The sequence below is a fragment of the Nannobrachium achirus genome (genome assembly GCF_963921795.1).
Source record: "Nannobrachium achirus genome assembly, chromosome: 17".
NCBI lineage: Eukaryota > Metazoa > Chordata > Actinopteri > Myctophiformes > Myctophidae > Nannobrachium > Nannobrachium achirus.
In genome coordinates, this window is record NC_137824.1 from 21863261 (window position 1) to 21889555 (window position 26295).

Here is a 26295-nt window from a genome sequence, read left to right on the forward strand (position 1 = left end):
TCCTACACATTTTGCCCTAAAATCACGCTGCCACCTGACGGTCGATTATGTCCCGATTAGGGAGTCTTACTGGTAGTGTAGCATTGTAGTGCAACTCAAGTTGTTGAGCTTGTAGATCTGCCATTTTCTGCGAATGTTCACCAAGGAATAGGGATGGGGCAGGTGAACCACATTGACAGCCTATTAGCCACACACAGGCAGTTAGAAACATTAAACTTTATCAGCATCCCTCACTATTACAACCTCTGTTCTCCCTCCCTCCGTTTAGTGTGTGTGTGTGTGTGTGTGTGTGTGTGTGTGTGTGTGTGTGTGTGTGTGTGTGTGTGTGTGTGTGTGTGTGTGTGTGTGTGTGTGTGTGTGTGTGTGTGTGTGTGTGTGCGCGTGCGTGTGTGTGTTAAATAAATACATGACTCATACAATTGAGAAATTCAAAGAACGTCCTGACCTGACTCCTGTCCTGTCCTGATCTAATACAATTTTGAAATTCAAGGTTAGCACTGCTCAATCATTTTTTATGACGTATTTAGGCGGCCTAAACGCGTTCTAAATCAGAGTTAACCAATCGGGTGCCTATGTGACTATGACATCATGGAAAGATCAACAGAATCGAAGTGTTTCATTGGTCTAGCGGACTCATGTCATCATCATTTGTGACATCATGGTTTTGGTAAAAAAGCGGTCTATAGGAGCGGTTAGCACCGCTCAAAAAATAAATAAAAAAGTATATACCGGTATATATATTTTTTTAAATAAAATAGCCAATCTATATAGCTCACAATGTGAGCTTGTAGATTATCTATTTTCAAATGGCCGACATGTATAGGGCTGAGGTGGTTAATGTATGTTTTGTAATATTAATCAAGATCTACAAATTAACTAAAGTTTTCACATAAATGTAGTGGAGTAAAAGTCCTCTGAGATATAGTGGAGAAGTAAAGGCATACACAATTGGAAATACTCCAGGAAAGTAAAAGTAAAAACACGGTTCTATTGTGAAAATGGCAGATCTACATGCTCACAACAAGCAAGCAAGCAAGCAAGCAAGAAAGAAAGAAAGAAAGAAAGAAAGAAAGAAAGAAAGAAAGAAAGAAAAAGAAAATAACAAATAGGTAGATATTTGTCAAATTGTTGTGAACCCAAATTAACCCAAAGGGTGATATAACAAAAACAGAACAGTGGTACAGAAGGTCTGATCTGCCACCCGATGGGGACATGCAGGTTGCTGCAAGCTAATGTTTGCTTGACACCAACATAGTATACGTACATACACTGGATAATATGCCCCACAAATGTACGCACACTCCGAGGTGAGCATGGTAACAAGAAGTAGTAGCAGATCCACAAGCTCACAACGCCACAAAGGGTTCACAAACATCAAATTTCTACTTGAGCTAAAAGGTTTGGGGACTGTTCTATAAAAAGTTTGGGATCTGTTCTATAATCCTCTCTCCTAGCTCCTTGGAGCAGGAATAAGAGGCTCAGCATGGTCGAAAAAATGGCGGACAGACTTCTGCTTTTGGTTCAAGTATATGAGGATATGAGGAGTGAGGAGGAGCAGGATAAGGACATGGGACGTGCGTAAAAAAAGCGAGTGACAACTCTGCGCTTTTACATTTCACATCGCATCCTATGAGTGTACATTTTTGTTCTGTGTTGTTTCATTTAGTTCTGCATGTTACATTTAGCTTGATGGTATTATAGCATGCATGTGTTTTGGCTGGAAAGCTGAATTGTAATTCAATGGATCCAGTGCCATTTAAGAGAGAAATGTGTTGCAGGGCACGCGTGGCAATGGTTTGTGTTGCGTATGACGTCAGAGACCAGAGCTCTCGCTCGACCCATATGAATGGCACTGCAGACGGCACAGAGAGATAGCCATTGTGTGAACGTGAGATAGGTTCATCCAAAGACACCTCAGTAGAGACGCGGACTGAGAGAGACGTCAAGTGAGAGCAGGAGTCACAGACCAGGTGTCAGACAGGGACACGGTGAGTGAGTGCATTCATGTTACACCTCAGTAGATGTCAGAGTGACTCTCTGGTGTCTTCTGAAGGCACATCAGCCTCTGGGCTGGCGGGGACAGAGGACGAACGCATCCGGACATCCAGAGACGCTGTGGACAGCAGGCTGGTGGACGTTGTGCCCACTTCTGGCAAGCTCTTGACTCTACGCCTAGGCGCTGCCAAAGACCCCTTCAGGGAGACCCTGAAGGTGCTGGTACAGGAGACCCAAAGCAGCCTGGAGGCAGAGCCCGAGATTCGGAAGGACTGCGAGGCCACGTGGCTGCCTATCCTTCAGCTTGTCGAGAAGCAGTTTCACCTGCTTACAGCGTTGATTCAAACACAGCAGAAGCGTGAAAGCAGTGGCCAGCCGAACCTCGTCAACACCACCCTCATCTCCACCGATGCCGCTTACCACTCCCCTTTGACTTCACCTCCACTCCATAAAGCAACAGAGACAATTAATGCAAAGGTCACCACTGCAGCTACAGTGATAAGCAGTGACCCGAAGTATGTGGATTCGGATGGCTCCCATATGCCGAGACCTTCGTCATCACAGATGCTAAGTTTAGACCCAGCAGCTCACGAGTGTCAGTCAGAACTAACCTCTGGCGTCACTTCACCCTCTCACTACACCCCATCCTTCCCCACCCTCGTTCATGGCTGCCAAAAAGCCGGAGCGACTGTCAGCCCAGAGTTTAGTCAGCCCAGCCTCGAGTGCAGTACCAACCTTGGAGATACAGACACAGAGTGTTCCTCTCGTTCCTCTCTTATATCCAGTTTTTCAGATGACGGACTTTCCTCTACCAAGGTAGGGGACGTTCCCTCCATCTCCCAGGATAAAACCCAGGCCCGCTCCTTCACAGCCAGCTTACAAGGCGAAGCTTGTGCCCCTTCAGCCACTGAGGAGGAGGGAAGTCACACCGGCAACCTGAAGCTAAATCCAACCTCTGCCACTGGTCAACATTTGGAGAGGTCTTCGTCAGGAGATTCGCTTGTCCTTTCTCTACTAAGAAAAAATCTTAGAGAGAAGCATTATAGACATGTGGTTGATATGAGGGCTTACTATGAGGCTGAGATCCAATCCCTTAGAGAGAAACTCAACATCAGAGACCTGCCACTAGATTTGGAAAAGAGCAACCAGGCCCTGAGAGAGAGGTGTGAGCATTTAGAGCGAGCACTGGCTGAAGCTACCGGTCATATGCAGGAACTAGAGGCCAAAAATATCACACTGGCAGAATTGCACGCTGCTGCAAGAGACTCCACGATTAAATCACTGCACCAGCGTCAGGAGGAAAGCAAAGGGTCCGACAGTGATAAAGATGCCTTGGTAGCACAGCTGAAGAACCGTATTTTTCAGCTAGAGGAGGCAGTGCAGAACGCACGCAGAGAAGCACACGATAAGGAGGCCATGAGGGAGCAAGAGCAGAAGATGTTGTACGATCTGCTGGAGCATGAGAACCAGGCAAGGCTACAATATCTCTCTCATAGCAACACACAGCCCTCTGGGGCTGGTGGCCTCCTCCACAACGGTGGCCTGCTACTGTCCCCAAGCAAATGCAACGCAAAGCAAGATACTACCAGTCTCCAGCCTCCTTGGCCTCCAACGGACCAATTAGAAAGTTGCAGGAAGTCACCATTTACTCAAACTAACCAGTTGGATGGCTACCACAAGTCCCCTTTTACTCCCACTCACCAAGCTGGCTACAGTAAATCACACTATTTACAATCTGAACAAGCAGCAGGATCAGGAGGGTCTAGGGACTCCTCGGGGGGTGGCAGCAGGAGGTGTGCAACACCTTTAGGCAAACTGCAGAGTCAGTGTCAGCCCCAACCTCAACCACAAGAACATTGTGGTATCCTGCATCAACAAAGAAGGAGAGACAGACTGTGCCCCCAAGCACCTATGATGAGCAATCAGAGTGCTACTGTGGGGGTTGGCGTTGTAGCAGACACCGGTTCGGCAGAGCTGGTAAGAGGAGTGGTTGGACCTGAGCAAGGAGTAGCGGGAGGAGTGAGGTGCCACGATGGACCAGAGTGGGCTTCGGCACTCCTGGGGTCTAAGAGGACGCATCAGCAGCCAGCAGCTGCACCCGCGGAGAGAGAAATTCTAGCTATGCCTCTGTCCGAAAGACCCGGTGCCAATCATCCTCCCGAGGATTACCCCACTGCGCTTGGTCAAATGCTGGTAAGACAGAAACAGTGTCACAAAAGGTCTAATCCGCCACCCGATCAAAGGCGTCATTCCGCGGCGCCGGCTCCAGGAAGAGACTCCACTTTACAGCAGCAAAAGGAAGCGAAGACTTCCAGCAGTCATGTGTATCAGGTTTCTCTGGCAGTGTGAACCTGCCAGTGAGGCTGACTCCCAGCCGGGCTGGGAAAGAACAGGGGACACGTGCCAGAGTTGAATGGAGTGACTGGACACTACATTTTCCTAAACCACAAATCTATTCACTAGCTGATACTGTGAAAGGCTGCTTGATGAGCCCACTCACAAAGAGTAGCTACACCCAGGAGAATGAGGCTGGCCGTTTCACTGCCATAGACACCAGGTGCTCCAAGCCAGTAGACTTGTGTTTGCGAGAACCAGCACATGGGCATCGATCACGAGGGCGTATCACGCTACCTACTGTAAATCGGAGGTACTGGCGGGCTATTGGCCAGACATATAGAGGTTCGAGGTGACTGGAGAAGCCGCAGGGGGGCTCGTCCCTGGGACAACCTAGAGAAGATATGGTGTGTATGGTGTGTATGGTTTGTCACGCTAGTGCCGCAGTTTTCATGGCGCATACACGTGCAATATGTCAAACTTGAACGACATCATCTGCAAGGCCCTTTAACCTCAGTTTGAATCGATGACTGTGGTAATATCTGATCAAACGCAACAAGCCTGCCAAATCGGAGACAGGTCAACTTTTGAAGTCCTTTCAAGTCATGCGTCACGTGGTGCCTCGCCCCTTCAGCAGGCCAGCATCTGACCGTAAATTTATCCTAATATAAATCTAAATTATCTAAGCATAATAATATAGCTTGCTACTTAGCAGCAATTGACATTTTGAAAAGAAAAAGATACGTAAAGATATTTAAAAATATATTTTCGTGAACGGAAATGCCAGCTTCCCTCTCTCAGATTTTGGGAGGTGTAGTTTCAGACTCTATGTAGCATTCGGATATTGTGGAATAGTAGTATGGCTACGCGAGACTAGCACAGCCTAGAACTAGACTGCACTGTGCCTTGTGCACTCATGGCCATGTATGGCCTTGTACGCCAGCAGAGCACGACTTGTTATTTCAGGTCGCGCTTGTTGATGGTGACGTCACTGGTCCCTGAGTGGCTAAACACAAACAGAGGACGCACCAGAGGAAGCAACAGAAACATCGTATGCGGTACTTGCGCACTCTGCTGCCACAAGTAATGACTCATCTTCCTGTATCTTTGGCCACATGCAGTCTGGGCCTGAGACTGGCGTCCAGATGTGTACAATGTTGAAATAAGTAAACATATATAAGTCGAAATAAGTAAATAAGAACAAAAACAATGAATCAATCAATCAATCAAACATTTTAAACTATGACTATCCAGGAAATTAAATCTCTGAAAACCTAAATAAAAGACAATACAATACAATTTAACAATGTGTAAGTCGTGTCAAGCAGCGTTTTGATATTCCTCACCATTTGGCTCCCAATTTGCTTCCACAATTAGTGGAAGGGTTTCTTTTTTTTCAACCCCAACAAAATGCCAATGCGTCACATGGATGCAATGTCCAATCAACCCCAAATTAAAACCCCCCGGATCCTTATTGTGAGGAAAGCAGAAAATAGCACATCGATTTTCAGCTAAAGCTTTCCCCACAGAAAACAGAAAACTGCTCATATGGGGTTCAACTGGTTTGAATGCCATTCCGTGGGGCCTCTATGGATCCCCTTCTCGGGGGACATGCTCTGCATCGTATGCCTAATAGGCCAGTGGTTCTCAAACCTTTTTGTGTCAAGGACCCCCAAATCGATGTGTGTTTGGCCGTGGACCCCCATCTGAAAATGTTTTGTTCCAGGGACCGCCAGAACAAAAGATTTGCGTTTAAAAAAAGCAAAGGTTTTTTTAAATGAAAAAAATAAAATAATAATAATAATTTGCAGTGTGGCACGCATGACACACTGTGATCTTGTACATCTGCTATTCTTTAATAGCCAACTTGTAAAATATGGCAAAAGTGGTTAAATAATTTTGATGCTGTATTAACAGCTTTTTGCTGGGGACCCCCCTGCGATCCCCCCAAAGGACCCCTAGCTGGGCCTATGTTATTGGACAGTTTGACAAAACTAAACTACCCAATCGTGTCACTCCAAGAATTCTACCACATGAGGACAACAAACACTCTGGACAGAGTAACAGATAGATCTATTATTCAGAACTTAGAAGGATGGATTGATGGATTGATGGATTGATTGATTGATTGATTGATTGATTGATTGATTGAAAAGTTTAATTCTTGTTTCCATTGTGGTCCAGAAACTTTCAATGATTTGTCCAGGACGCTTCGTAACCGGACAATGTGACACTGGGCGTACAACAAACTCTGAGCGCTTTGTGCCAAGATGTATGTTTATGTTTATGTTTAATAAAGGATCCCCATTAGCGACTCACGAATGAGCCTCTAGTCTTCCTGGGGTCCTGAATGAAGAAAATATAATACAAATATACAATTAAAAATACAAATTAAAGTGAAAACAAAATTAAAAAATATATATAAATGAAGACAGAAAAACAGTCCAGCCAAATAGAAAATACACAAATAAAGTTGCACAGTTATACTTTTACTTGGCAAGATATTTCTTGATATGTTTTCTGAAAGTTATTTTGTTATGGATTATAGACGATATGTTTTTCGGCAGAGCATTCCAGAGTTCTATTGATCTATATATACCAGTAAGCTTGAGAAATTTTGAATTTGGTGCCATTTTTGTTCTTAGTTTACCAGAAACCGCTCCTCTGCTCTGGTGTTGTACCATTTCAAACTGTAGAGCCAAAAATTTAGACCAGATGTAGGCCACGCTTTGGGACGCTTTGTACGGGACAAAGCCAGATGTTGGTGCTTAGCTCAAAAATAATGAGTACCTCTTCCATCACTGTGTGTGTGTGTGTGTGTGTGTGTGTGTGTGTGTGTGTGTGTGTGTGTGTGTGTGTGTGTGTGTGTGTGTGTGTGTGTGTGTGTGTGTGTGTGTGTGAGCGCGTGCGTGCGTGCGCGCGTGCGTGCGTGCGCGCGTGCGTGCGTGCGTGCGTGCGTGCGTGCGTGCGTGCGTGCGTGCGTGCGTGCGTGCGTGCGTGCACAACACGCTGTCAGGCTATGGGTGCCTGGACCACTAGACTAGCCACCCAGGCCATGCATGGTTTCACGGTTTTAACAGGTTATTAATGTAACGTAGAAAAGCACTTTAGGAGAAAGTAGATATGGAAATGCAACATATATCATGGACACCAGTGTATGTTCTGCATGTTGATGAGCTCTGTGCTGCATTTGAGATTTGACCGTTCATCAACGTATGTGCACATTATTTATCACATGCATATTATACTGTAATATCTATAGCAGGGTTTCCCAAAGTGGGTGCCGCAGCACCCAAGGGTGCCGTGATGCAGGTCCAGGGGTGCCGCAGAATAATTTGATAATATACCAACTTACTCGCTTCACCAAAAATAGCCAATCTACAAGCTCACAACGCGTTGTGAGCTTGTTGTAGATCTACCTGTCAAAATACTTCCAAAATGTCAAAGATGTTCACAATTACAACACCAGAGGCGGGTCAACCCAGATTTGGCTCTAAAAAGGATCAAATTCATTCTCGTGCTATACCACTAATATGTGGAATGCCTTACCGAAAGCCTTAAAGGAATGTAAATCCCTATATCTTCCTTTAAAAGAATTTCTGAAAAGTGACTTACAGGCGGCTGCTACTCGAAACTGACAAAGCTCGAGAAGAAGATTTGATTTGATCTGTGACACACTAGATAGATAGATAGATAGATACCTTTATTATCCCAAGGGGGAAATTCAGTTGTCCAGTAGTAGCACAGCAGTATACAGTTATTTACAAAGTTACAGAGACGTAAGAAAAAATAGATAAGAGGGAAATAAACAAGAGAACAAAAAAAAGAGCAGTACAGTACCAATAAAGAGAAGGTGCATCAATAGAGGGGGCGAATAATATATAAGTATATAAAGTGTCTTGCAAAAAAGACCATAGCAGTCAATGCTAGTTAGTGCAAACAAGTATCTCACTGTCATTGTTAAACAAAGCAAAAATACTCAGAAACAACCAACACAAACTAATAGTGCAAAGTCAAAAAAAATCAGTGCGAAAAAAGAAGAAACTAGGAAGCGTGTCACCGCAAGACGCACATGAGCACTCTTCCTGGACGGTCCTTATGGGTCAAAGTCAATACAGCAATAGTTCCTTAGAGGTCAATGTCAATACAGCAAAGGTTCCGTCAGTCTAAGTTAGGAAGGGAGACCTTTTCAAGCGTCCGTTATGTGTCTCGTTGTACAGCTTAAGGGCAGCCGGTACAAAAGATTTTCCTAATCTCTCACATCTCCGTCCTGGGTAGGTAAAGCGGTCGTTTCCTCTCTTACTCCAGTAACTGGTGATCTCTAGATGGAGGGGGTGGGAGGAGTTCTCCAAGATGGAATCCAGCTTCCTCGCTGTGCGCACACTGGTTACTTCCTCCACCCCCTGCAGAGAGGACCCGACGACAGAGCCTGCTTTCTTCACCAGTCTGTTTAGGTTAAACGTGTCACCTGCTCTGTTGTTGCCACCCCAACATGTTATACCAAAAAAGAGGACACTTGCCATGACAGACTGATAGAACATCTGTAGCATCCTATTGCACACCCCAAACGATCTCAGTCTTCTCAGGAGGAACAGCCTGCTTTTCCCCTTGCTGTGAATCGCCTGTGCATTGTCCGACCAGTCCAGTGAACTATTCAGGTGTACTCCGAGGAATTTGTAGTTATCCACAAGCTCAACCACCTCACCGTTAATGGTGCTTGGCACCGGGGGGACTCTCTTGGAGGTGCGGAAGTCCACCACCATCTCCTTGGTCTTGCTTGCGTTGAGCCTGAGATGGTTAGCCTCGCTCCATTGCACAAAGTCCCTAACCACACCATCGTGCTCAGCCGTGTTGTCACCCGAGATCTTGCTGACCACCACGGTATCATCTGAGAACTTCTGCAGATGACAGGTCTTGGAATTGAAGAGGAAGTCCGATGTATAGAGAGTGAACAGGAAGGGTGAGAGCACAGTTCCTTGCGGGGCCCCCGTGTTGCTCACCAGCACATCAGACCGACAGCTCTGCAGTCTCACAGACTGTGGCCTTTCTGAAAGGTAGTCTGTGATCCATGCCACAAAGCCCTTGTCCACTCCCATCAGCGTAAGCTTCTCCGCAAGCAGAGACGGTTGGATAGTGTTGAAAGCACTGGAGAAGTCAAAAAACATAATTCTGACTGTGCTGCCCAGATCTTCCAGATGGGTGAGAGCCTTATGGAGCATGAAGGTGATGGCGTCGTCAACCCCAATATCAGCCTGGTAGGCAAACTGAAGGGGGTCCAGGTGATCACTGACCGCCGGTCTCAGGAGGTTCAGAACCAGCCGTTCAAAGACCTTCATGACCTGTGATGTCAGGGCGACTGGTCTGTAATCATTGAGGACCGAGGGGCGGGTCTTCTTAGGCACCGGGACAATGCAGGAGGTCTTCCACAGCTGTGGTACCTTCCCCGTCTTCAGGGAGAGGTTGAAAAGATGCGTAAGGGGGACAGCGAGCTGCTCCGCGCAAGCCTTAAGCACCTTAGAGCTGATGTTGTCAGGTCCCGCCGCTTTCCTGGTGTTGACTTTTCCGAGTTGACGCCTCACTTGCTCATTGGTGAGAATCAGGGTGGGTGGGGGGGGGGGAGGGGGAGATGGTGCAGGGGAAGAAAGAGGGCGGCAACCGAGGTCACCGTTTGGCCCAGCCGCTGTTTGTTGAACATGAACAGGAGCTCCGTCAAACCGATTGAAAAAACGGTTCATCTCGTTTGCCAGCTCCTCCGTGCCTGGCACAGTAGAGTTGGCAGAGCCATACCCTGTGATCTTCCTGAAACCACCCCACACTTGTCTCGTATTGTTCTCCCTCAGAGAGTTCTCCAGCTTAGCTTTGTAGCTCCCTTTTGCCTGAGCCTTGACTGTTTTAAGCTCCTCCACCACCACCCTCAAGCCCTCCCAGTCCCCTGCATGAAACAGATCTCTTTTCCTCTTAAGGAGGTGAATGATTTCTTTTGTCATCCACGGCTTGTTGTTAGAGAAGCAGCGAACCTTCTTGGTAGGAACACACACCTTCTCGCAGAATAGGATATAGTCAGTGATAACCTGACATAGGCTATCTACATCATCCCCATGTTCACTGAAAAAAGATTCCCAGTCTGTCATTTCAAAATCAAATCTGAGTCTCTCCTCCACCTCCCCAGCCCAACACTGAACCTCCCTGATGAATGGAAGCACTCTCTTCACAACAGGAAGGTACGAGGGATCCAGTTTCACCATGAAGTGATCAGAGCCACACACAGGGGGTAGGGAGACGCAACTGTATGCGTTTCTAACATTAGCATACAGGAGATCAAGAGTGTTCTCACCTCTTGTTTTGCAAGTGACAAACTGGGAGAAATCAGACAGGCCCCTAGCAACATTCACCTGGTTAAAGTCCCCGTTCAGCAGAATAAGGGAGCTAGGGTAGTGCGTTTGAAAACTGGCCACAGTTGAAAAAATAGTGTCCCGAGCTACCGCTGCATTGCCACAAGGTGGGTTTTAAGAGGGTTTACAAGACACCTTCAGATAATTAGGATCGCTAATCATCAACAATATGCAACAATAATTAAATGTAAAAAGAAATGTTTGAGGTAATTATTATTGAGTACATTAATTAAGTTTCTGTGTGTGTGTGTGTGTGTGTGTGTGTGTGTGTGTGTGTGTGTGTGCGTGCGTGCGTGCGTGCGTGCGTGCGTGCGTGCGTGCGTGCGTGCGTGTGTTGGGGGCGGATTGGAGAAGCGATGTGCCTGTGGGGGCCACGCCACTGGTTCAACTATTGTCATCATGGCAGACCTGTGAACAAGGCGCATAGCCTACATAAAACATGTTAACTAGCCCTAACTTTAATCGTGACCCTAAGACTAAATGTTGGCAATTGGGTTGCTGCCCCATAAGCAATGACATTATTTTGAAATCGACCAGAAAGATTGTGAGGTCACTACGATTATCAGACCCTCCAGAAAAACGTGGGCAAAAATCTTTGATTATGCGGACTAAAATCATTGATTGTGCGAGCAAAAATCCTTGACCCAAGGGCGTGCCACCAAAACTGTGGGAGGAGTAGGGTGCAAGAAAGAAAGAAAGAAAGAAAGAAAGAAAGAAAGAAAGAAAGATGAAAGTCGGACAAGTACTATAAGTACCATAATATACTTAATTCATTAGATCATTGTGCTGTAATATTTGATGCACGTTCCGTTCGTGAATTTCTTTGAGTTCTTCTCGGGGATAGGGTGGAAGTCCTTATGTGGACCAAACACTCTATAGTAGGCCTACTAGAACATAGAGCCATTTTGGGGTCACATGTCACATGTGGTCCATGTGACCCCAAAATGGTTACATGGACCACACATGGACCATTTTGAGGTCCATGGTTTGCACATAATTTGTGCAAACCATGGACCACATGTGACCCCTGGTGGTGGATAAGTGTAAGACAAGTGAAGCAATTCACAACATTTGCTTACATTAACCTGACACTTGTGTGTGTTTTTTTAAGTATGGGTTTGATTATGGCAGTTTTGAATATTGATGGAACAATGCCACTCTGTAGGGATTGATTTATAATATGGAGAAGTGGTGGACCTAGTGTTGAGAGCATCTCCTTAAATAAATTGGTGGGAATTGGGTCAAGTAAGCAGGTGGTGAATTTTAGATAGATACCTTTATTATCCCAAGGGGGAAAATCAGTTGCCCAGAGGCAGCATAGCAGTATATTATTTACAAAGTTACAGAGAAGTATGAAAAAGATAAAAAGAAAAAACAAGAACAGAGTACAGAGTACAGTAAGTAAGTACAGTAAGAGCAAGGTACAACAAGAAAGGGAACGAATAATGTATATAAATATATATACATAAAGTCCTAAAGCACAACTATCAATATAATACAGTGCCCAACAAAGTGACCATAATAGTCAATGCTAGTAGTTAGTGCAACACGTATCTCAACATTATGTCAAACACAAGCAGAAATACTAAAAAAGTAAAACTACTAACACAACCTAATAGTGCAGTGTCCAAAGGTCAGAGCGATAAAAACAACTAGCAAAAACAACTTAGAGGTCAGAGTCAGTGCAGATATAGTTCCAGTAAAGAAAAAGGCTACCGTCATCCTACGTTTGGAGGGTAGTCCTTGTCAATTTTGGAGACCAGTTTAGTGAGGATATCCCAGGTGATTGTATTAAACTGTGATAAATTGGAGCTGGTATGGGGGTAGAGGATATGCAAGATGGGGGTAGTAGAGAGCTGGTCGTGGGTGTGGATGTGGCTATGCTCTGATCAACTCCACTTTGTCCAGACCTGAGAAGCTGTCTGATGCCTCCTAGTGACTTGTCTTCATCATGCAACTCAATGAGTGTATGCTACAACATAATAACAAAAGTTAAAAGCTGTCCAACTCAGTGACCACATGTCCTTGTTAGTGACTATATGGATATTGAATCCCTGTGTCACCCCAATTTCTCTTCCCCACATGCACATACCAGCTCAGTGTCCATGTGGTTAGAGTGTCCACCCTGAGACTGGGAGGTCGTGGTTCGATCCCCGACCAGGTCATACCAAAGACTGAAAAACTGGACCCGATGCCTCCCTGCTTAGCACTCAGCATCAAGGGTTGGATTGGGGGTAAGTCACTGCGACATACGTCATGTCCAGGCGGGGACGTGCTTTCCCAGTTTAAATGGGTTTAAATCATCATAACATTCTCAACCAATTTTCACAAGGTTTGGTTTGTTGTCATGTATAATTCATGTTACATGTATACTAAATTAAAAAGGATTGTGTTTTCATACGAATACACCTTATCTTACAAAGATAGTGACAGTAATGGTTGTAAGACAGAAACAAGTTTTAGTCTCAGACAGTATAGCATACTAGTAGGCCTATATATAGTCTCTTTGTATTACGTGCAATAGAGATATGACAAGCTTCCATGCACGACAATGGCTATTGGCAATTAGATGTCTACATATTAGGGTAACTCCCAAAGACACCTCCTGGCTGCCCGCCAAAGGCAGGGGTTTTGAGGGGGGTCAAAACCCCAGAAATGCATAGAAAACTGCTGTATATATGACTCAGATGTACATATTTCGTGCATAGAGATATGATAAGCTTTCCTGCATGACACTGGCAATTGGCAATTAGATATTCATATATCTGTATGTCTGTCTATCTTATAAGACAAACTCACTTGGAAATGGAAATAGTAAGGGGGAAACATCTTCATTCCATTCTTGAATGGAAGTGGTAGGTTTTCAGGTTCTTTGTAGTACTACTGACTCTTGAAAACAAATCATTGTATTGGGTGTTTGCCTACTTTAGAAACAGGGGCGAAATTAGATTTTCAGATCAAAAGGGCCCTGTACTGCTGTGAGGGGGGGCCCATAGATTAGGAGATTAGAGACCCCTATATTGGAAATGACAAAATACATATTATCGTCGTTGTCGGGTGTAAACTTTGTATCTCCAAGTTTCAATTTTGTATGTTCTTTTGCAAAGTAAAGCCCTGCTTGACAAGGCCATCGCACAAAAGTAGTGAAAACAGCAGATCTACAAGCACACAACTCCTTGTTGTGTGCTTGTAGATATTTTAATTATCCTATACATTTTTAGGGACATGTCATGTGGTCTACCTGTACCTGCACAGCCTTTGTGATCTACTGGTAGATCACGATCTGCCTCTTGGGCACCCCTGCTCTAAACCAGTGGTTCTCAACCTTTTCAGGCCGCGACCCCCAAAATAATCATATTTTAACTGGGGACCGCCCCACCCTGACGAGCACCAAGAGTTGAGGAATTAAATGTTGCGTTGCGAGGCGTTGTGAGCATGCACGCCATGCAGATCGGCTATTCTCACAATTTCTGTCCCTAATATAGAGTCATATTTAACAATTTGGCCAATGTTTAATTTGTCATTGTAGAGGTATTAAAAAGGCAATGTGCAGATACCCTCTATATACACTTGGTTTACTGTTGAGTGAGAAAACAATGTTTCACATTAAGTTAATCATCTGGGGACCCCCAAAATATTTTGGAGACCCCCCTGGGGGTCCCGACTCACAGGTTGAGAACCACTGCTCTAACCCGTAGGAACTAGGAACCTATGTGTCTAGTCCGTGATTCTGCAGACGTGTGTATCACTAAAACAATTCCGGCGGAAGTTTGGATCACGGCCTGTCGGCCTGGCTTGTTGTCACAAAAGAAATGGCGAGCGGCATCGGCAGTGAGTAACACTTTACCCTATTCTATTCTCCTCACAACACAATAACACACACGAACAATACAATGCAAATAATACAATCATATTAATTTGACCCAATAGCCTCTCAATTGCTCGTTATGCGTGTAACGCTGCTGTGTGCCTCATGAATGTGTCCCCCTAACAGGAGCCAACTAATGCTAATGCTAAGATAAATACATGGTTGCGATCTACAGAGCCATGATTTAACTGGTACTACTGTGCATTTCAACAAGCCAGTTGTGTATATAACTCGGGGCAACACGGTGATCTTTAATTTAAGATGGTTTAATAAACTGTTAATAACTGTGTATTGATTAGCGATCCTGCCGATCCACCTTCATTTAGAGTTTACTCCCTTTGTTTACAGCTGAAGGGTGGGAGGGCAGGACGGGGTCCTCCCTATGTATGTTCCCCAGGTTCTATGTTCCCCACTTCCCCCCAAAAAAGGTTCTATGTTCCCCTAGGTTCTATGTTCCCCACCCACCCTCCCCACAAAAAGGTTCTGTGTTCCCCACTGAACCAAAAAAAGGATCTACTGATTCTACTCCTGTTCCCCACCAAAAAAATTAAAGTATATGTTCCCAACTCAAATGGGCAATCCTAATTTAGGTGCCCAGTTGCCCAGAATTTCCACTCCTAAGTGCCCACTCATCTAGGTGCCCACTCATCCAAATGCCCACATGTCCCTATTGCCCAGATGTTCAGGTGCCCAGTCATAACAAAAGTATGTTGCCCAGATGTCCCTAGTGCCCCCTGTCCCACTAGTATCGGTAATTTCTCCCCATTATTGTGTGTTTTGAGTTGTTATTAATAATTAGAAATGAATGTTTCCTTCATTTTTGGATGAGTGGGGAACATAGAACCTTTTTTGTGTGGGTATGGGTAAGTGGGGAACATAGAACCTGGGGAACATAGGTACGGTCCCTGAAGGACTATTATTTGTGAATATGTGGACGTTTCTCCCAAAGCCATAGTATTACTATTAGCCAGTATTACCAAGTTTAACAAACTCTGGCCTAATGGCTCTAAACTGGTTTTGTATCAGGACTCACCTAAACCCTTCTCATTGTGCTAGCCTAGGGTGGGATGGCTCAGGGCAGAGGGCAACTGGCAAGGGATCAGGGATGCCCAATTGCCCATGTACCTGTCACGCCTTTTCAATAACGTGAACGACACACGCAGTGACGCAGGCATAATCTCCACTGATCTGTTCAAACCAGATTCGGCACAAACATGATGGGGTTAAGCTTAGCCTAGGGTCCCTTCACTTTTCGGGGTTTGATCCGGTCGGGAGCAGAAACCACTTTACGTCATGTTTTTTTAGTCCTAGACGGACTACACTTTGGCCGGAAGCCCGGAACTATCAAACTGGATTCAGTTTTAACCCAAGATATTCCCCTGCACTCAAGGACATACTTTTAGGGCCTACCTAATAAACACCTGTCCTTGATGCAGCGTAGTTTTGCTTTTGGAAAATTTGTTTGGTATATGCATCTTTTAGTCCAACTCGTAGCGACTGGCAAGACTACACTAGGCTACTCGAGCATTTTAATAGGGATTGGGGAAACAAATGGGGGAAAACAAAGCGACACTGCTTATTCTGCTTGTGGTTTCTGGCTAGAACGGATCAACGGCCCGTTGTAAACGAACACCAGGCTTTCCCCCAAAAAAGCCTGGTGACGCAAGGTTAGGTTAAGCTATGTCACCAAAATGTAGAATGCCCTACCAAGTCAACAGCCATCAAAAAGTGCAACTCCTTTCACTCCTTCAAGAAAAATCTTCTAAGCTTAACACCAGCAATTGTGTTAACAATGCTTCACTGTATAATGATTACTATTTGCAAACTGTTAAAGTATTCAAATCTACGATTTAGTCATAAATCAGTCATTACAAACCATGTAGGTTACTACTGACTGTCTTGTCTGCTGATTTAGCTGAAGTGTGTGGTGTCATAAATGTGAAATCTACCAATTGTACGTTGTTGTTGTTTTGTTGTTGTTTGTTTGCCAAGTCGGCAAATACTTCTAATTATAAATTGTATTGTATCTTTGGGATGAATTGTTCCTACTCCTCTTTTTCCAGAACACAAGATCCTTAATGTGGGTCCCACAGAGCCCTGGTCAGTCAGGGAGAAACTGTGCCTGGCCTCCTCTGTTATGAGGAGTGGTGACCAAAACTGGTAAAGCAACAGCATACACTTCCACTAGTTGTCATGGGTATATTTAGACGCAAATTACAACACTACATTTTTTTCCCTTCTTTTTTAATATGAATCTAGGGTTGCAATACCTCCCATTGGGATTCAATGCATCAAAACAGCTATTTGCTTTTGCTATCTGATTGTATTAAACAACGTCAATCTCACCGACTTTGTGGCTGTATGGAAAGTTTGTCCAATTTCTATCTGCAAAGTGTTTGTTTCAAAAAGAATCCACCGTTGATATGTTATGAGTTACTTTCTGTCAAGAAATCAGAGCAGACATGTTTTTTTTCCCCTAAGTATTGAACTTTGGAAGCGCTCGTCTTCTATGACGCAACGTCCCGCTGCCTCCTGTATTATGTGACGTTTATAACCAGGTGCTACACAGGACCACTGAGAGATTTTCCACGATCGCTTCCAAACTCACTTGAACAGAATTTCTTGACAGAAAGTAGCTCATAACATGTATATGGTGGATTTTTATGAAACAAACACTTTGCAGATAGAAAGAGGATAAGTCAAGCTTTCCATACAGCCGCAATGTTGGTGAGTTTAATGTTGTATAATACAATCAGATTGCAAAAAAAACAGTTTTGATGCATTGAATCCCAATGGGAGGTATTGCAAGCCTAGATTCAACATATTTTAAAAACAATCTAGTGTTGCAATTTGCTGCTAGGGTATATTATTCTGTTGGAGATAACTGACTGGAAAACATCCTTGCTACTGCTAGACACCGATTCATGCCATTGAATCTGCTATGCTAGCTCACTGCTTGTCATATGTTCTATGCATAGAACCACTGGTGTCACTAGGTGTCATTGACTATTTACAGCATTGGTCACAATTACGTATTTCATACTACTCACTGTCTGACCCTATTCTCTATATATTCCTTATATTCCTATTTTTACCTCAATACCTATATTTACTTATACCGTTACTGTAATCTTATATTGTGAACATGTGGCTTGTAGTAGTAGTAATATCTTATTATTGTTTCTTTATTGGTTTGGATCTTAAAGGAGTAGTTCCAAAAATGCCTTTTTTTTTCCTATGGATTACTCACCCCATGGAGACTTGAATTCATGGATATGTTTTTGTTTTGGTCACATTCCTAAGCCAATAAGAGTGCTTGTATCTTCCAGGGTATCGGTAAGCAGAGCCATCAAGCCTTTCTCTGAGCCCGCACGTCCGCCTGACTGGTTCTCACAAAAGGTAATCAATTCATAATTTTAACCAGTGGTTTTCAAAGTGGAGGTCAAATAGAAAGAAAAGAAAATGTAGTAACATTTAATTTAAATTTTTAACATTATTGTGCCAGTTTACCCAATTTCAACATGTTTACCAAGTCAGCTGTGTGTTAAGTTAACATGCATTTGTTTTATTGAGGGGACGTGTGGCCTGCCTGTGTTAACTCTGCCTGTCTTCCACAGCACTGTGCCTCACAATACTCTGAGCTGCTGGAAGCCACTGAAGCCCCAAAGTCAGTATTGCAATGTTAACACATCATGCAATCATAATAATATCTAGTTGCCTTGAACCACAAGTGAATTGTTTTAATCATAGACATTCTATGATCCATGCTGTAAACTAAACCCTTGTCTCTGTGTGTGTGTGTGTGTGTGTGTGTGTGTGTGTGTGTGTGCGTGTGCGTGCGTGTGTGTGTGTGTGTGCGTGCGTGCGCGCGCTCCCGCTCCAGACGTAAGCGCGGTGAGAAGGGTGAAGTGGTGGAGACCATTGAGGATGTGATTGTACGCAGACTAACAGCTGAGAGGATAGAGGAGTTGAAGAAGCTCCTGCGAGACACACAAGAGAAATACAGGTAAACACACACACACACACACACACATAAACACACACAGTACACACACACATAAATGTCTTTGAATACTGGACAATGACAAGATCTTTCACCTCCGCTCTTCCGTTTGTTTGTAGGAAGCTGAAGAAGGAAGTGGATTATATTCAGACCGGTCATCTTGACTCCCAGTTGAAGGATTTGTGGACGGACATCACGCTGTGAGACCCTCATTTATTTGGATTGTCTGTCTGTCTGTCTGTCTGTCTGTCTGCCTGCCTGCCTGCTTTTTAGTATTTATAATTGTCCCTGTCAGTGTTTTTCCATTGCATTTTGCATTTCTAAAGTGACACACATTTGAAATTCCGGCTGGGGAATTTGAGGCACAATCCTTGAACGTTTAGTCCACATTCACTCCTGTCATCTATTTATTTATTATTCTTTTTGTCCATTTAGAAAAAAGAAACAGGATGAAGAAGAGGCAGAACAGAAGAGGAAAGCAACAGAAACGGCCTATCAGGGTACGGTTTATTTGCCTCGTTTAAATATTGTAAACTAACTGACCAAGTAATCGAAAATAATGAAAAGCATGAATCTTTGCACAGGTTCAGTGCAACAACTTATGGGAAATTTGCTACAGGCCAGTGGCTATTCAAGATCACTGGCAACCTAATTATTGTGGTCCCATCCTCTTTTACAGTACACTTTAAGACATAATAAGACAGAATAAAGCCATAATAAGAAATAATGTGTTGGTAATTAGAGCTAATATATTTTATTAGACAGAAACAAAGACAGAATAGTAGAAAGAGCAAATACATTCTCTGGCACCGTCACCTGCCGCGGAACTGCAGCGGCAGACACTGCCGCACGACCGCTAGTTCGACCAGCAGTCGTACTGCATCGCCGGCGATAGGACCAGCAGTCCCGCCAGTAGGACCGGCGGCCGCCGCACGGACCGGCAGGTCCCGTAGCGGTAAACTGCCCGTCCGTGCGGTGGTGGCTGAGACAGAATAGCAGAAAGCGAATACATTATCTGGCACCGGCATCGCTGGTAACTGCCGCGGCAGCCACCACCGCACGGCTTTATTCTGTCTTATTATGTCTTATTATGTCTTAAAGTGTACTGTAAAAGAGGATTGTTGTTCTGCTTGTCTGTCATTATCAGGAGGTAGAAATATAATGTTTTGGTATTGGCTCTGCATTGGGATTATGCTGGCATATAGATAATTCATTATACTGTAGGCACTGTGAATAAATATTATCATTAATATTAACATAAAGACAAGTTCATTCATGATAAATAAGAGGAAGTAGGGGTATATACTGTACAGGGTTCCCACGGTCATGAAATTCCTGGAAATATTTTGAAATTAGAAAAATATTTTTCCAGTACTGGAAAAGTTTTGGAATTTATCAAGGGTCCTGGAAGGTCCTGGAAAGAATATCTATGCATTGTCTTTGGTTAGTGATTTTGTTAATACCTCTGAAATTACAAATTAAACATGGGCCAAATTGTCAAATATTAGAGGCAGAAATTGTGAAAATAGCCGATCTACATGCTCAAAACGCCTCGCGATGCGAGGCTATTTTCACAATAGAACCGTGTTATACAAAATTCCTCAACTCTTAGTGCTCGTCAGGGTGCAGGGTCCCCAGTTAAAACACGATTATTTCGGGGGTCACGGCCTGAAAAGATTGAGAACCACTGGCATACACTACTTGTCTTTGGGCATTGCCAAGCGACCCGTTATTGAGCTGAATTATTGTTATATAGTCCTGGAAATTGGGTTCAATATTCTGGAAAAGTTTTGGAAATTAATTGGTAAAAATGTGTGGGAACCCTGACTGTAGCACTACCTGACTTGACCACCAGAGAGTGCCAGTGGTTCTGGTTTAGCCATTGGTGGCCTTAACTCCCTTCTCCCCCTCACTCCCTGCAGCTCGCCAGGCAGTGAAGAACACCCCTAAGAGGCTGCCCAGCGTGACAGTACGTTCTCCACTGGGAGCCAGCCCCCCCAATGTGGACTCCCAGGCTGACACAGCCATCCCCACACCCCCCATGGACACCGCTGGCACCCCTTCTGATGATACCGGCGCCCACCCAGCCGTAAGTACACACTCAGCCACCTCACAGTCACACAAGCTAGTGGTTCCCTTTTCATTCTTCTGCAGTGGTGGGCCAACAAATGCCGGTGCAGGAAGGATAATAAAACACCAAAAAAATATACCAGTGCAATGAATAAGCAAATAATGTTTTCTTATTATTGAATGCTTTAACCAGTGAAAAATAGCAGATATACAAGCTTGAGCTTGTAGATCTACTATTTTTGGAAAAAGTCGTGAAAATGAGTGCAAAATCTTTGAATATATGTATTTTCAAAGCGAACGTTTGTAACTTAAATTTTGCTTCTGGGTGGTCCCTGGAACTACATATTTTGAGATGGGGGTCCGTGGCCAAATACATATCATTTTGGGGGTCCTTCACATGAAAAAGTTTGAGAACCACTGACATAGTAGTCTCTCAAGAACAGACTAACTGAGCTCCAGTTAAGTGAAAAGGACCTTTTCTTTGACGATGGCTGGCCAGATTGCTGACACAGAAACACAGGTTTTTCAAAAAATCTTAGAAGGATTCAAAAGACACTTATAGAATCGGGTGAAAATTCTAATTTTCACGATTTTTCAAAAATAGCAGATCTACCAGCTCGCAGCGCGGCACTCGGTGCCGCGCTGTGAGCTTGTATATCTGCTATTTTTCAATAGTTAAAGCATAAAATAATGTTACACAATAATGTGTACCCGTTCTGAATGGGTTAACATATATGCATCATAATAAATTGCATAAAAGGTGTAGCTGTACAAAGACATACATTTAAGTGTACGTGCCATGCCATTCTTTCATCATGTCCAGGCCCAGGGCATAGGACCATTCCTGCCCTCAACAGATGCTCCGGGCCCAGGGCCTAAAGAGGGAAGCCTGGGGGCTCTAGTAGACGACTCCCCACAGAAGAGGCTGCTTACTCAGAAGGCCACGCCGCCACCCTCCCCTCTACTATCAGAGCTGTTGAAAAAAGGCAGCCTTATCTCAGCCAGCCCCCGCCTGGTGAGAAGGCACTATGGCTTGAATGTTAGACAGCAACACAGTATGCTGTATGAGTTGCGGATACTTAAAGCAGCAACAACAACAAAAACACAATAATACATTTTTATTTTATTTTAAAGTGTCAAAAGGTTTAAGATTTATCTTGAAACTCGTAAGAAATGGACACGCCGCACATCACCCTGCATCATTTCCCTTGCAAACTGAGAACTGTAATGTGGTTACTGGTTAGGGCCAATGTGGTATAATATTATTCATTTGCAGTATTCATATTTTGTATTCATTGGAGCACATTCTTTAGATACAAAATGGCAATGATGAAATGACCTCTACATTTTGAGTTGTCTAGTTTGTTGTCAGTTGTTGACTCTAAAAGGTTGATTTATCTCAAATAAACTGAATTGAAGGAAAGTGACATAGCCCTGTAATTGGTCAAGTCCTTTAGTGACATCATCTCAATCCATGGCTGTCATGGGTTTTGGCACCTATCCCAATACAATAATACATTTGTTCCCATGTGTAATTAACCTGTTAAACAGTTATGTAAATTATACTACCGGTTAAGGTCTTGGCACACTGCTGCGTTCTTTCAGACGAATATAGGAGCGAATTTCGGAGCGTGTAAATAAAAAAATCGAACCTCTGTTCGAAGTGGAGCTGTGTGTGCAACAGCGCCCCTCCCTTAACATGTGTGGTCAGAAAAGGTTACTGCAGGCTACAGACAGACACGGAGACAGACAGACCCACACACACGGCCACGTATAGGGAGCTTGTGTTACACACAGCTCCAAAAAAACAACCTCACAAGTCGACCAGGGTTGATTTTTTTTTTTTTTGATTTTCGCAACTGTCGCCACTGGGTGCCTTGCTCTCTCTCTCTCTCTCTCTCTCCTTTGTCTGAAAACAGTTTTTTTTGTAGATTTCGACTTTCCAAAACGCAAGAAAAAATGCAGCAGTGTGCAACCAGCTTTAGACAGCCATGAGTATGGTGTTTTTGGAAATCTATTGTGAGAAACCTTTTATTTAAGTCGAGTCAGTTGCTGGCCTTCACCCAGTCAAGATTAGACCTTCAAGGTTTTGTCATGGGTTCTAAAAGATATCCCTTGTTTCATGAGTAATTTCTCTGTAATGTAGTAATGTGCATATAGGACTACTAGATTATTGATTATATAGAAAGCCATATTCCCTAACTACTTCCCGTATGTTTAAAATGTTAGGTAGCAGAGGGTGATGCCACAGCCAGCCTCACCAACGGAGTTCAGACCACCACTGCTGCCATTGTCATGCCAGCAGCTCATGACATCACAGGTAAATATCTCTATAATGTCCACGTCTCATGTCTCTCACAGACACACAATTAGCCAGTAGCTATGCCCCTCCCCTAAAAGCTTTTGTCCAATGCTAGCTTAGCAACCGGCAGCTTGCCAAGGCTGTTGCCAAGGCAAACCTTGGCAAGCAGGAAGTTATTTTAAGATAGCATTGGACAAAAGCTTTTTGGGAGGGGCATAGCTACTGGCTAATTGTGTATACTGTATAAACAAGGTGCAGACTTTTCCCGGGACCCAAACTAGCGAAGCTTGTAGATCGGCTATTCTATTGTTTTCTAATTTATTTAATGTATCTTTCTTGTATTACTGAAAAAAATCACAGATTTTCTTTTTGACAAATGTATGTGAATGTGCTGCTCTGTAAAGATTTAAACCAAATTAAGTAAACATTCTGACTAGCACAACTGTTACTGAATAGAAAACAATAAGTCTACTTACTTTTATTTTCAACATATTGACATAAAAACTGGACTTTTGATGTCAGTATTTTCTAATCACTATGTTCTTTTAGATTTAAAGGGGGAACTTGGATTCAGCAATCAGGAAAAAGGGGTACTGAAACCCAAAAAGTTTGAGAACCACTGCTGTAGACTAAACTGTTGATCTCTCTCTTTTGTGTGTGTGTGTGTGTGTGTGTGTGTGTGTGTGTGTGTGTGTGTGTGTGTGTGTGTGTGTGTGTGTGTGTGTGTGTGTGTGTGTGTGTGTGTGTGTGTGTGTGTGGTGAGCGGGTGGAGCAGAGGCAGCAGTGAAGGCAGAGCTCGCTGAGGAGACGGGCTTGGGGGTGGAAGACGACCTGGTGGCCGTGTCCTACATAGGAGACGAGCTGGACCTGGAGACGGTAGGGGACATCATCGCCATCATAGAGGAGAAGGTAAGCAGCGGGTCCACACATGACGGCTAGGGATGGAGCTCGAAACAAGGGTCCACTACAAACTCCATAACAAATGTATTGATTACCCGGTATCAATAAGCTTTGGGCTTATCAAGCCTGTTATCAAGCATAGTGGCCCATGACGTCATGTTTAAACAATCAAGATAAGAGGCAAATCAAGAAGTTATTATTACAGTACTATTCATAAAATAAAACCATGTTGCACATTAATGAATGGTTCTTTTAATGATATTTAATGATAAAACATTTTACTTTTGTCAATATTGTCATCTTCATAGATGGAGGTCAGCCACAAATGCAATAATTAAAAAATATCAGTTCTGTTCAGAATTTGTCGTCTCACGTCTTTCCACAAAATATTCGAAAACGCTCAATAGTGGGCTAGATAAAAGCCCGGCTCAATAAGCAGGATCGATAAGTTGCTCATTATCAATAGAAATTAGCAAGCTCCATCGCTAATGACGACACAATCCACCACAACCATGTATGCAGAAAACACCACACATCACACAAACGAAAGGACACGACTGAAGAGATTTGCTGGTTGGTGTGCAAAGCTTTCTGATTATTGCTGTCTAATAGTTGACGACTCCTCCCCTCCCAGGTGGATGACTCCGTAGAAGCCCTGGATGCTGCGGCGGTCGAAGCGGCCCTCTCTCTCTGCGAGGAAGCAGTGTCTGGGACACACCCACTCCCGGGCCCCTGGGAGACGCAGGAGCTGAAGGCCTCGGAGCCCGTGCCAGTCGACCCCGTGCTGGAGCCCCAGGAGGCCCTGGAGGCCCACGACCAGCCTGAGGCCATGAGAGAAGAAGCGCTCAAGGTGAGCTGTGAGGTGCCCGAGGCGGCGAGAAGTGACGCGACGTCCTCTGACGAAGGGGTGACGGGAGGCGAGGTCACGGAGGAGTGTGCGACAGAAAAGGAAGGAATGGAAGCGACGGTGAAGAGCGAGGGGGAGGAGTGGAGCCAGCCCGAACCCAACCCGCCTTGCCTAGGTCGGTACACGGTCAAATCCTGAGTGTCAGTTTCAGAGTTAGTCTCAAAATGTACCTGTGAGGGTCCCATCCTCTTTTACAGTACACTTTAAGACATAATAAGACATAATAAGACAGAATAAAGCCATAATAAGAAATAATGTGTTGGTAATTAGAGCTAATATATTTTATTAGACAGAAACAAAGACAGAATAGTAGAAAGAGCGAATACATTCTCTGGCACCGTCACCTGCCGCGGAACTGCAGCGGCAGACACTGCCGCACGACCGCTAGTTCGACCAGCAGTCGCACTGCATCGCCGGCGATAGGACCAGCAGTCCCGCCAGTAGGACCGGCGGCCGCCGCACGGACCGGCAGGTCCCGTAGCGGTAAACTGCCCGTCCGTGCGGTGGTGGCTGAGACAGAATAGCAGAAAGCGAATACATTATCTGGCACCGGCATCGCTGGTAACTGCCGCGGCAGCCACCGCCGCACGGACGGGCAGTTTACCGCTACGGGACCTGCCGGTCCGTGCGGCGGCCGCCGGTCCTACTGGCGGGACTGCTGGTCCTATCGCCAGCGATGCAGTGCGACTGCTGGTCGAACTAGCGGTCGTGCGGCGCACGACCGCTAGTTCTTTACACTCTGCATCTAAATTGACAGTGGATTTTTACTGTGAACAGGGATGTGCCCACACACACATTTAGAACTCTCATTGGCGTGTTTTAGTGTGGTTGTTATAAGCAACACACTATTCTCGCCCGAGAATATATTCGCCAGCAAAGTGAACCTGCTTTTTGTTAACCTTTGTACAACAGAAAAGTGATGCTTTTCGTCATGCTTCACACACTATTGTCACTGTTGTCATGCTTCACATGACATCATAACAGGGGTTGGCACTAAGGTCTCAGAGGTACTTGCCCCCTTAGGGCAAGTACAGGCCATGTTCTACTTGCCCAAAGGTCATGCCCAAAAGTAAAGCGTGATAGGTATATTTTGAATTACCGTTCATTTAAACACTTACTTTACTCAATAGTTATGCCAAATATCTCAATAGCTATTATGACTATATATATGGGTTCACACTTGTTATTCGATGTTATTAACAAGTGTAGCAACAGTGAAAACTCTTTGTTTTTCATCTTAAAAGAAAAACCTGCATTTCAGGTCAACTGCTCTCTTTTATTTCAAATTCCACTACTGTATAGCGAACTAAAGACTGTCTTTTTCTGTCTTACAGACTCTGAAGACAGTTCTGTGTCGGGGAAAGAGACCAAGGTGAGGAAAATGAATAAACCCTTACAAAATGGGAGACGCCACCATGTTGCTCATGCTGTCCACTTCTGCATATCTTGTGTGTGTGTGTGTGTGTGTGTGTGTGTGTGTGTGTGTGTGTGTGTGTGTGTGTGTGTGTGTGTGTGTGTGTGTGT

General features: G+C 44.4%; 1 protein-coding gene across 3 annotated transcripts in view; it reads left to right on the forward strand.

Moving 5' to 3' along the window:
* Window positions 1-14506: 14506 nt before the first annotated feature.
* The window catches only part of brd8b (bromodomain containing 8b), a 30344-nt gene continuing 18555 nt past the window's right edge, over window positions 14507-26295 (forward strand). Inside the window, exons 1-13 of one of the 3 annotated variants that reach the window (XM_080745958.1) lie at window positions 14507-14552; window positions 16653-16749; window positions 17919-17988; window positions 18207-18256; window positions 18473-18595; window positions 18712-18792; window positions 19028-19092; window positions 20515-20681; window positions 21486-21677; window positions 22892-22982; window positions 23728-23873; window positions 24499-24886; window positions 26106-26143. In XM_080745958.1, the coding sequence (XP_080602084.1) occupies window positions 14534-14552; window positions 16653-16749; window positions 17919-17988; window positions 18207-18256; window positions 18473-18595; window positions 18712-18792; window positions 19028-19092; window positions 20515-20681; window positions 21486-21677; window positions 22892-22982; window positions 23728-23873; window positions 24499-24886; window positions 26106-26143 (1527 nt within the window). In that variant the 5' untranslated portion in view covers window positions 14507-14533. The remainder of the gene's footprint in view (window positions 14553-16652; window positions 16750-17918; window positions 17989-18206; window positions 18257-18472; window positions 18596-18711; window positions 18793-19027; window positions 19093-20514; window positions 20682-21485; window positions 21678-22891; window positions 22983-23727; window positions 23874-24498; window positions 24887-26105; window positions 26144-26295) is intronic. The other 2 variants (XM_080745959.1, XM_080745960.1) reach the window with 2 other exon arrangements.